The sequence below is a fragment of the Bison bison genome, unplaced genomic scaffold (genome assembly GCF_000754665.1).
Source record: "Bison bison bison isolate TAMUID 2011002044 unplaced genomic scaffold, Bison_UMD1.0 scf7180017864072, whole genome shotgun sequence".
In the NCBI taxonomy this organism is placed as follows: Eukaryota; Metazoa; Chordata; class Mammalia; order Artiodactyla; family Bovidae; genus Bison; species Bison bison.
Window position 1 is genome coordinate 3,399,937 of NW_011494644.1, and position 11,550 is coordinate 3,411,486.

The window sequence follows — 11,550 nt, forward strand, 5'->3', positions numbered from 1 at the left end:
GTTTCAGCTTCAGCATCAGTCCTTCCAATGAATATTCAGGACTGATTTCCTTTAGGATGGACTGGTTGGATCTCCTTGCATTCCAAGGGACTCTCAAGAGTCTTCTCCAACACTACAGTTTAAAAGCATCAATTCTTTGGCTCTCAGCTTTCTTTATAGTCCAACTCTCCCATCCATACATGACTACTGGAAAAACCATAGCCTTGACTAGATGGACCTTTGTTGGCAAAGTAATGTCTTTGCTTTTTAATATGCTGTCTAGGTTGGTCATAATTTTCCTTCCAAGGAGTAAGCGTCTTTTAATTTCACCATCTGCAGTGATTTTGGAGCCCAAAAAAGTAGTCTGACACTCTTTCCACTGTTTCCCCATCTATTTGCCATCAAATACTTTACAAGATACTAAATGATTTTTACCACTTTATTTTCTTTTAAGATTGCAGAACTAAATCTGGAGGCACTATTTAGTTACCAGGAAAGCCAAGAGCCAAGAAATACAGCAGAAGGAGTTCAGCGGCTAAACACAAGGTAATATTTTTCAGTTCTAAATAGTTACAAAGATAAATGGAGTATCTGATTGCTTATTTAACAACAAAACCTAGCAATTTCTTTTCTCCTTTTGAGTCTATTGAGAAATGTTTATCAATAATATGAGTAACATTCTTCCATTACAGAAACTATGGAGGGAAAACTACCATCTACTTCCCTGAATAGCATGCTTTTCTAATTTTCTGAATATATTGACTTGTCTTAAAATAACTCATTTTACCAAAAAAGTGAGACATTGAAATAACATTGAACTAAGTAGCATGAGAGGAGATATAGACTAGTGAGTATTTTGATTAAAGGAGTCAGCTATAGTCTTGATGTCTTGCCCAGATTGGGGAAAATACAAACAAAAAACAGATTCAGAAGGGATTTGTCTTTGCAGCATAATAAATATATCAGATCCTTACAATCTAGCCTAAACTTTGATAAAGAGCTTTGAATATATTTTTGTTTATCCTTCCTCTCCCTGAATCAAGAGCAGCAATGACAAATATGATTTCTATAGTGGTGGAAATGTTCTGTAACTGTGCTATCCACACGTGTGAACCTTTTAGTACATGTGACTACTGCAATTAAGAAACTGAATTTTCATTTTATTTAATTTTAATTAAAATAACCACATGTTGCTAATTGGTACCATGTTAGACAGTACAAGTATAAAGAAGTAACTCTTGGGTTATTCCTAACCTCTTAACCTTGGGTTATTCCTTAACCTCTCCTTCTTTACAGTGTTTTAGAATGCCTGGATTCAGTGGGCCAGAAGCTCCTTTTCTTGACCCAGGAGGCAGATGCTAGTGCACTTTCTTCTTCCAAAAACTGTCAAACTATTAAGTGCCTTTCAAATAAAGAGGTAAGTGACCCACTGTGTCTTTGAAGGTTGTATTCAGAGTAGAGGGTAACATAACCCTTCGTAACCTATGCCAGTATCAAGCTGTTATTCATTAGCAACCTTGTGTACCATGAGCCAGTCTTCTGTCTCAAATTTTGTATGGAGCACTTTTAGTCTTAGTTACCCAATAGGAGCAGAACTGTCAGCTGCCAGTGTCTTTTTCCAGATTCTAGCAGGCCTGTGGCTTTGGCTATTGAATTTCTGTCTCTCATGACATTGGTAATTTCATTTTGGGTTTCCTTATAATTAGATTCAGGTTATGCAGACTGTATGTTTAGCCAGATCATACATAAGTAATATGTCCTTTTCAGGGCACCACATCAAGAGGCATATTGGTCCATCTGTCCCTTTCTTGTTTTTATTTTGATGATCTTAACGAGATATTGTCTGCTTTCTCTGTTAGAGAGTTACTGCTTTTTCCCCTTATTTCAAATAAGTACTATGTGAGGATATACTTTAAGAAAAGCAAATACCCTGCTTTTCATCAAAATCCCCTCCTGCTCTTATCAGAATGGTTCCAAATAGGAAAAGGAGTACATCAAGGCTGTACATTGTCACTCTGCTTATTTAACTTATATGCAGAGTACATCATGAGAAACGCTGGGCTGGAAGAAGCACAAGCTGGAATCAAGATTTCCAGGAGAAATATCAATAACCTCAGATATGCAGATGATACCACCCTTATGGCAGAAAGTGAAGAGGAACTAAAAAGCCTCTTGATGAAAGTGAAAGGGGAGAGTGAAAAAGTTGGCTTAAAGCTCAACAATCAGAAAACGAAGATCATGGCATCTGGTCCCATCACTTCATGGAAATAGATGGGGAAACAGTGCAAACAGTGTCAGACTTTATTTTTGGGGGCTCCAAAATCACTGTAGATGGTGACTGCAGCCATGAAATTAAAAGACGCTTACTCCTTGGAAGGAAAGTTATGACCAACCTAGATAGCATATTCAAAAGCAGAGACATTACTTTGCCAACAAAGGTCTGTCTAGTCAAGGCTATGGTTTTTCCTGTGGTCATGTATGGATGTGAGAGTTGGACTGTGAAGAAAGCTGAGTGCCGAAGAATTGATGCTTTTGAACTGTGGTGTTGGAGAAGACTCTTGAGAGTCCCTTGGACTGCAAGGAGATCCAACCAGTCCATTCTAAAGGAGATCAGTCCTGGGTGTTCATTGGAAGGACGGATGCTGAAGCTGAAACTCCAATACTTTGGCCACCTCATGTGAAGAGTTGACTCATTGGAAAAGACTCATGCTGGGAGGAATTGGGGGCAGGAGGAGAAGGGGATGACAGAGGATGAGATGGCTGGATGGCATCACCGACTCAATGGACATGAGTCTGAGTGAACTCCGGGAGTTGGTGATGGACAGGGAGGCCTGGCGTGCTGCGATTCATGGGGTTGCAAAGAATCAGACATGACTGAGCAACTGAACTCAACTGAACTGATGATTCTTAGCTGAACCAATTTTACTGTGACTATTGTACAAGGATGACTTTCCAACTCTATATACTTCCTCCATAGTTACTAGTTGTTACTCAGCATTCTATGAGTAAGAGTCCTCCCATTACCTTATTAATTTGTTCATTCATTCATTAATTTCACATGGACCTGTGGATTCCTATTTTATTTCAGTATGCCCAGTTGTGTCTGACTCTTTGTGACCCATTGGACTCTAGCCCACCAGGCTCCTCTGTCTGTGGAATTTTCCACACAAGAATACTGGCGTGGGTTCCAATTTCCTACTCCAGGGTATCTTCCAAACCCAGGGATTGAATTCACATCTCTTGCGCCTCCTGCACTGGCAGTCAGATTCATTACCACTGTAGCTTCTGGGAAACCCTATTGATGTCTATACATTTATGCAAAATAACTACTGTGAAGCCAAAATGGGCATTTCATTTTTGGACAATTTGAACTTTTTTTTAATATGAAACTTAAATATTAGGTATCCTCCTCAGAGGATATTTTATTACTCTGATTAGGACTCTCAATACTGTGTTGAATGTAGGTGGCAGGAGCGGGCATCCTTGTTCCTGATCTTAGAGAAATAGTTTTTAGTCTTTTACCTTTGAGTATGATGTTCAGTTCAGTTCAGTTCAGTCGTTCAGTCATGTCTGACTCTTTGCGACCCCATGGACCACAGCACGCCAGGCCTCCCTGTCCATCACCAACTCCCGGAGTTTACTCAAACTTATGTCCATTGAGTCGGTGATGCCATCCCACCATCTCATCCTCTGTTGTCCCCTTCTCCTCCCGCCTTCAATCTCTCCCAGCATCAGGGTCTTTTCAAACGAGTCAGTTCTTCACAACAGGTGGTCAAAGTATTGGAGTTTCAGCTTCAGCATCAGTCCTTCCAATGAATATTCAGGACTGATTTCCTTTAGGATGGACTGGTTGGATCTCCTTGCATTCCAAGGGACTCTCAAGAGTCTTCTCCAACACCTCAGTTCAAAAGCATCAATTCTTTGGCGCTCAGCTTTATAGTCCAACTCTCATATCCATACATGACCACTGGAAAAACCATAGCCTTGACTATGTATGATGTATCTGTATGTATGTATGATGTTATCTGTGGGCTTTTCATATATGGCCTTTATTATGTTTGGGAAGTTTCCTCCTATTTTTAGTTTTTTATTGTTTTTATGAACTAGTGTTGAATCTTGTCAAATGCTTATTCTGCAGTTGAATGATCATATGGTTTTGTCTTTCATTCTGTTAATGTGGTATATTACATAGAATTATTTTCATACACTGAAACATCCTTGCATCCCAGGAATAAATTTCACTGGATCATGGTGTGTAAAACTTTCAATGTGTTGTTGAATTCAGTTTGCTAATAACATTTTGCTCTCTAAAGTAATCATTGGATTGGAAGGATTATTTCCATTTTATTGTTTTCTGTATCTTTTATAGCTTTTTGTCCCTCCTCTCTTTTCTACTGTCTTCCTTTGAGTTTCATTGATTGTATGTGTATGTGGGTGTGTAGAAACAGACTTTGATACCCTTCTCATTTCCTTTTGAGTATGTTCTGGAGATATTTTCTTTGTAGTCTCATTGCAGTTATCTTAAAGTTAAAACATTGTTTTAAACTGATAACAACTTAATTGCATACAAAAATTCTACTCCTATAAGCTCCACACCACTCAACTTTATGTTACTGATACCATAAATTGCATTTTTATATATTATATACACATTAACGACCTCAGATATGTGGATGATAAAACTCGAATGGGAGAAAGTGAAGAGGAACTAAAGAGCCTCTCGATGAGGGTGAAGAGAAGAGTGAAGAAGCTGGCTTAAACTCAGTATTAAAAAACTTAAGATCATGGCATGTGTTCCCATCATTTCATGGCAAATAGAAGAGGAAAAGGTGGAAGTAGTGACAGATTTCCTCTTCTTAGGCTCTAAAATCACTGGGGACGGTGACTGCAGCCATGAAATTAGAAGGCAATTGCTTCTTGTCAGGAAAGCTGTATCAAACCTAGTTGTTGTTGTTCAGTGGCTCAGTCACGTCTGACTCCTTGCAACCACATGCACTGTACCACGCCAGGCATCCCTGTCCATCACCATCTCTGGGAGCTTGCTCAAACTCATATCCATTGAGTTGGTGATGCCATCCAACCATCTCATCCTCTGTCGTCCCCTTCTCCTGCCTTCATCCTTTCCCAGCATCCAGGTCTTCTCCAGTGAGTCAGCTTTTCTCATTAGGTGGCCAAAGTACTGGAGCTTCAGCTCCTGCATCAGTCCTTCCAATGAATATTTAGGACTGATTTCCTTTAGGATGGACTGGTTGGATCTTGCAGTCCAAGGGACTCTCAAGAGTCTTCTCCAACACCACAGTTCAAAAGCATCAATTCTTTGGCGCTCAGCTTTTTTATGGTCCAACTCTCATATCCGTACATGACTACTGGAAAAATCATAGCTTTGATTAGACAGACCTTTTTGGCAAAGTAGTGTCTCTGCTTTTTAATGTGCTGTCTAGGTTTGCCATAGCTTTTCTTCCAAAGAGCAAGCGTCTTTTAATTTCATGGCTGCAGTCACCATCTGCAGTGTTTTTGGAGTCCAAGAAAATAAAGTCTGTCACTGTTTGCATTGTTCCCCATTTATCCCCATCAAAAAGCTCTTTGGTTCCTCTTCGCTTCCTGCCATAAGGGTCATGCCATCTGCTATCTTAGGTTATTGATATTTCTCCTGGCAATCTTGATTCCAGCTTGAGCTTCAGCTACCCTGGCATTTTGCATGATGTACTCTGTATGTAAGTAAATAAACAGGGGGACAGTATACAGCCTTGATGTACTCCTTTCCCAATTTGGAACCAGTCCGTTGTTCCATATTAGAAAAACAATTAACATAGGCATGTAGTTATTTTTTCCATGTTTTTGTCAGTTTAAGTTCTGGATAATTAAAAGTGAATTTATGCACCAAAATTACATCAATATAAGTGTATTATGTTTATGTGTCTTCATGTATTTACCTTAATTGGAATACTTTCATGTTGTTGTCTAGTATCCTTTCATTTTAAAGGACTCCCCCTGTAGCATTTCTCATAAGAGTAAGCATAGTGATGATAAACTTCCTCAAGTTTTTTTTTTTTTTTTTTAACCTTCATTTTTTAAGCATAGTTTTGCTGGATACAGTTTTCTTGGTTGATGAGGTTTGTTTGTTTTTTAGCTCTTTGAATTTTTCACTCTCTTCTGATTTGCAAGGTTTCTGTAAAGAAATCCACTGATAATCTTATGAAAGCATCCTTGTATGTGATGAATTGCTTTTCTCTTGCTGCTCAAGATTCTCTCTTTAATTTTGTCTTTTAACAAATTTGATTGTAATATGTCTTTGTGTTGGTCTCTTTAGATTTATCCTGCTTGGAGTCCTTTCAGTTTATTGAATTTGTATGTTCTTTGCTTTGCTCAGATATGGGGGGTTTTCAGCCATTATTTCTTCAGATAAGCTCTGTATCCCTTTTTCTCTTCTTCTGGGATGCCTATATTTTTCTGTATTAGTCCTCTAGATGATGTCCTGTAAGCCTCTTAGATGCTATTTGCTTTTCTTTATTCTTTTTGCTCTAACTTAGTAATTTCAAAGATATATTTTCAAGTTTGCCTAATCAAGTCTGATGTTGAAACCCTTTAGTGAATTTTTCAATTCACTTAATGTATTTTTCAGCTCCAGAGTTTATTTAGTTCTTTTTTATATAGTTGCTGTCTCTTTAATGAAATTCTCATTTTGTTCCTGATTTCATTAGTTGTTTATCTTTGTTCTCTTTTTAGTTCATTCTGTATTTCTTTAGGTCAGCTACCTCTCCCATTGTTAGGGCCTGGCATTGTGGAAAGGAAAGCGTTCACTGATCAGCTCAGAGTGAGTTTTCAGGACCTCTCAAATCTACTTTGAGGATGTGTTGTCACTGAGCTTGTGCAGGTGCTTTTAGTTGTCTCATACTCCCCGAGCAGCTTGTCCCTGTTTCCTTTCAGAACTTGCAATCTGTTGCTCCTCCTGACATCTGTGTTTGGAACTGCAGCTCTAATGTGCAGTGATTACAAGTTCATCATTAAGATGTGATTGCATCAGTGGCTTACAAACAAGGCTGCCAGTCCTATCAGTGGTTTGAATCCAAGTGAAACAGAAACTAATCAGTCCCTCGGGCAATGCCCAATCTAACCATGACATTGACTGCATGGTCCACTCTTGTTTCTGTCCAGAGGGAAGATCCCCAGTATGGGAAGTTTCCTCTATGTTGAGCTCTTCTAGGTTAGATAGTGCAGGCATAGATGGGTATACAAAACCTGCATATTTTCCTTTTCCTGTTGCTGGGATCCCTTGTTGTTGTTGTGTCTGGGTGCTGTAGTTCTCCACTGGTCTCTTATATTCTTGCAAAGATATTTTGGCTTACATAGTATTAAAGTGGTGTGTGTGGCAAACTGAGGGCCTAAAGCTTCCTTGTACTCTTATCTGCGATGTCAGGCTCTCTTTTTTCTTTTTTTAAAGTGTTGATGGTTTTTTTGAGAAAGATGTGCTAGGAAGAGTAAGTTTATAATGCTCTTGTGAGGGATTGGTATTTATCTTTTCCTATCTTTTATTTCTCTTTTTTCCTTAATTTCTTTTTTTTTTTTCCTTTACTGCAGTGGCTCCAATAGGGTATTGCCTCTTCTCTATATATCTGATTTTTCCCCAGAAACACTGTTTCTCTAAGGCTGTCAAGTCTCTTCCTTGTAGTCAAGGGCTTGAACCTTCAAAGTTGTGACCTGTCTTCATTGGTTTGGCATTTAGTTGTAGTTTTTTCTGGGGCTGATTTTGTTTGTTTCACCCAAGCCTTCTGTGCCCCTTGGCTCCCTGCCCCTCAAAGTCTCTTGCACCTCTTCTCCCTCTTTATTCACAGGCTTGCAACAGTGTGGGGTGATGGTAGCTCTGTTGGAATTTAACTTGTTTTTTTACTTAGAGGTAATTTGAAGGTTGTAATAGTCTGCTTCTTAGTAATGCTAGAGATCTGGGTCATATGTGATTCTGTTCTTTTTACTGATTAGATGGTTTTTTACAAGGCTGTGTGGTATCGCCATTTTTTTTCCAGACCTTGAAGTCAGCCTCACATTGCTTTTTAACATGGGTAAAAAGACAACCATTGTTTATATTACTGTGGCTCACCTCCACAAGCCACAATAGACTAGATTCCTGCCTCATCCAGGCTGTGCTGTTTTCTACAGGTTCTTGAGCAGGCTAGAGTGGAAATCCCCCTGTTTCCCTTCAGCATCGTGCAGTTCTCTTTTGAACCCTTTTCACCCAACCTCACTGAAGAGATGAACAAAAGGGTAAGTGAATGGGTTCTACTAGATGATTTATTTGATGACATTATAATCTCCTCCAATTAAGGAAAGTAATACATACTTATATTAAGTTTACTATATATTTCTCTAAATTTTTTCTATAGGTATATTACCATTTACATTTTTATGATGGGAATCAGACTATATATTCTATTTTGCAACTTTATTTTTTCACTTAACAATATATCTTAAACATCTGTTCATAACACTATATAATCTTTGTGCTGCCTAGTTTTCTTTTGTAGGATATACCTATTATTTTCAGCATTTGGATTTGATAAAATTTTGCTATTCCAAATAATGATGCCGTGAAATCCCTGAAGACAAATTCTTGTACATTTGACAGGTGTTTGTGTTGAGAAATTCTTTGAAAGGATTTAATCCCATGTTTCAACTTATGATTTCTTTAGATTTGACTTGATTCTCTTTCCACATCCATCTCCTCACTGTATTCTGTTGTTTTTCTTGTAGATAAAGATCAAGTGGACAGAGATGTCAACTGTCTACGCTGGACCATTTAATAAAAATTGTAACCTCAGTGCTCTGAAGAGGCTGTTTAAGAGTTTTGGTCCAGTCCAGTTAATGACTCTTGTTCTTGAAACACATCAGGTAATGAGACAAGAAAACTTAGATTTTTGACCTTCTAATCTATTGTGGTAAATTCAGATGCCTTCTAGGGCCATTCAGATATTAGTGATTTAAGCTTGATTGTCACCAACTGGAATATGAGACATGCTCTGTTTCATGGGAACAGTGTTGACCCATAAGAATATGTGCCCAGTATTGACAAGATCTGATTTTTTGAGAATTAAGAAGTCTGCCAATACTCATATTGCCTCCAATTTTCTTAAATTTCATGTTCAGTTCAGTTTCAGTTCATTCGCTCAGTTGTGTCCGACTCTTTGCAACCCCATGAACCGCAGCACATTGGGCCTCCCTGTCCATCACCAACTCCCGGAGTCTACCCAAACCCATGTTGTTTTTGGTTTGGGGGGCATTTTTTGTTTTGATCCATCCTAATGGGTGTGAGCCAGGGTGGCTTCCCTGGTGGCTCAGAGGTTAAAGCGTCTGCCTGCAATGAGGGAGACCTGGGTTCAATCCCTGGGTCGGGAAGATCCTCTGGAGAAGGAAATGGCACCCCACTCCAGTATTCTTGCCTGGAGAATCCCATGGAAGGAGGAGCCTGGTGGGCTACAGTTCACGGGGTCGCAGAGTCGGACACGACTGAGCGACTTCACTTTACTTCACAATGGATGTGATGTAATATCTTGTGGTTTTCTTGACTTCCATCTCCCTAATGATTAATGATGTTGAGTATCTCTGTATGTTTAGTGGCCATTTGTATATCTTCTTTGGAGAAATGCCTCTCCTAGTCCTTTGCCTATTTTTTAATTGGGTTGTTTGATGTTTTTGTTGAGTCTTAGTAGTTCTCTGTGTATTTTATTTTTTAATATTTATTTGGCTGTACCAGGTCTTACTTGCAGTTTGATCTTTGTTGGGACATGCAAACTTTTTAGTTGAAGCATATGGGATCTAGTTCCCTGACCAGGTATCAAACCCAGCTCCCCTGCATTGGGAGCACAGAGTCTTAGCCCCTGGACCACCAGGGAGGTCCCCTATATATTTTGACTCCTTCAGTAGATATGTGATTTGCAAATATTTTCTCCCATTCTTTCTGCCGCCTTTTCACATTGTTGATGGTTCTTCCTTGATGCACATTTTGATTTAGTTCTCTCTCTACTTTTTTAATTTTGTTGCCTGTGTCTTTGGTGTCATATTCAAGAAATCATTGTCAAATCCAATAAAATGAAGGTTTTCTATGGGAGCACTTTAATCTCTATGATGATGTTATGGCTTGGACTATCACATAGATTTAGCTATTTGGTTAATCAAATAGAAAAGCAGTAAATTTGAAGACACAAATCCAGTGGAAGAACTTAACCTCCAGAAGTTTGTGGGAAAGCTGCTTATTTAAAAAATTAAGCTAATAAGACAAATGGGAATCTCTGCCTGTGACTTAGAGTGATGACTTTAGTGATTAATAATAAATAATATGAAAAGCAATTTACGCAGTAAATACTTTTGTTACTTACCCCATAGCACCCAGAGAGAGAAAGGCTTCAATTTTAGGTGACAAATTTAAGGTTATTTTCTGAGAAACTAGGTTCTGCATGTGGTGATTCTACTTAAAATGACAGTTTGTGATCACTGTCTAGCCCAGCACTGCAGGGACATCCATTCTTGTGACTTTGGCCACTGTAGTTTAAGGGGACTCTATTCCCAGCCCCTTCTCTGGCAGTTTAAGCCTACAAAGCCAAAGTAAGAAAATCTCGGTGTTCCTGCAGCCACATCTCTGTATACAATATGAAGTCCTGGAAGCTGCCCAGCTGGCCATAGAGTCTTTGGATGGCGTCCTGGTAGAGGGTTCCTGCATCAAGGTAAGGTCACCAGAGAAAGCATAAAGTAGTACCCTTCACTCAACCCTGTATTTTCCAGCTTAGACAAGCACCCTTCAGAAGCTTAGACATGAGACTTTATATTATGGAAAGTCTTCATCCAAGCCTGGTATTCTTATAGTGGTGACCTGGCACATGATAACTTTAATTTTTGTCAAAATCAATCTGCACTGCATTGGCATTGTCCTTCTACTCTTTATGACTCAGTTCAGTTCAGTTTAGTCGCTCAGTTGTGTCCGATTCTTTGCGACCCCATGAATCATGGCACACCAGGCCTCCCTGTCCATCACCAACTCCCGGAGTTCACTCAGACTCAAGTCCATTGAGTTGGTGATGCCATCCAGCCATCTCATCCTCTGTCGTCCCCTTCTCCTCCTGCCCCCAATCCCTCCCAGCATCAGGGTCTTTTCCAATGAGTCAACTCTTTGCATGAGGTGGCCAAAGTATTGGAGTTTCAGCTTCAGCATCCGTCCTCCCAATGAACACCCAGGGCTGATCTCCTTCAGAATGGACTGGTTGGATCTCCTTGCAGTCCAAGGGACTCTCAAGAGTCTTCTCCAACACCACAGTTCAAAAGCATCAATTCTTCGGCGCTCAGCTTTCTTCACAGTCCAACTCTCACATCCATACATGACCACTGGAAAAACCATAGCCTTGACTAGACGGACCTTTGTTAGCAAAGTAATATCTCTGCTTTTCAATGTGCTATCTAGGTTGGTCATAACTTTCCTTCTAAGGAGTAAGCGTCTTTTAATTTCATGGCTACAATCACCATCTGCAGTAATTTTGGAGCCCCAAAAAATAAAGTCTGACACTATTTCCACTGTTTCCCCATCTATTT

The 11,550-nt window shown here is 39.4% G+C and overlaps 1 protein-coding gene across 9 annotated transcripts in view; it reads left to right on the forward strand.

Moving 5' to 3' along the window:
• LOC104986543 (putative RNA exonuclease NEF-sp) overlaps positions 1-11,550 on the forward strand; it is a 64,497-nt gene that overhangs the window by 43,465 nt on the left and 9,482 nt on the right. For 8 of the 9 annotated variants that reach the window (XM_010837148.1, XM_010837149.1, XM_010837146.1 and 5 more), the window contains 5 exons: positions 434-525; positions 1,276-1,396; positions 8,134-8,238; positions 8,725-8,862; positions 10,599-10,691. In XM_010837148.1, coding sequence (XP_010835450.1) covers positions 434-525; positions 1,276-1,396; positions 8,134-8,238; positions 8,725-8,862; positions 10,599-10,691 — 549 coding nt within the window. The remainder of the gene's footprint in view (positions 1-433; positions 526-1,275; positions 1,397-8,133; positions 8,239-8,724; positions 8,863-10,598; positions 10,692-11,550) is intronic. The other variant, XM_010837150.1, reaches the window with a different exon arrangement.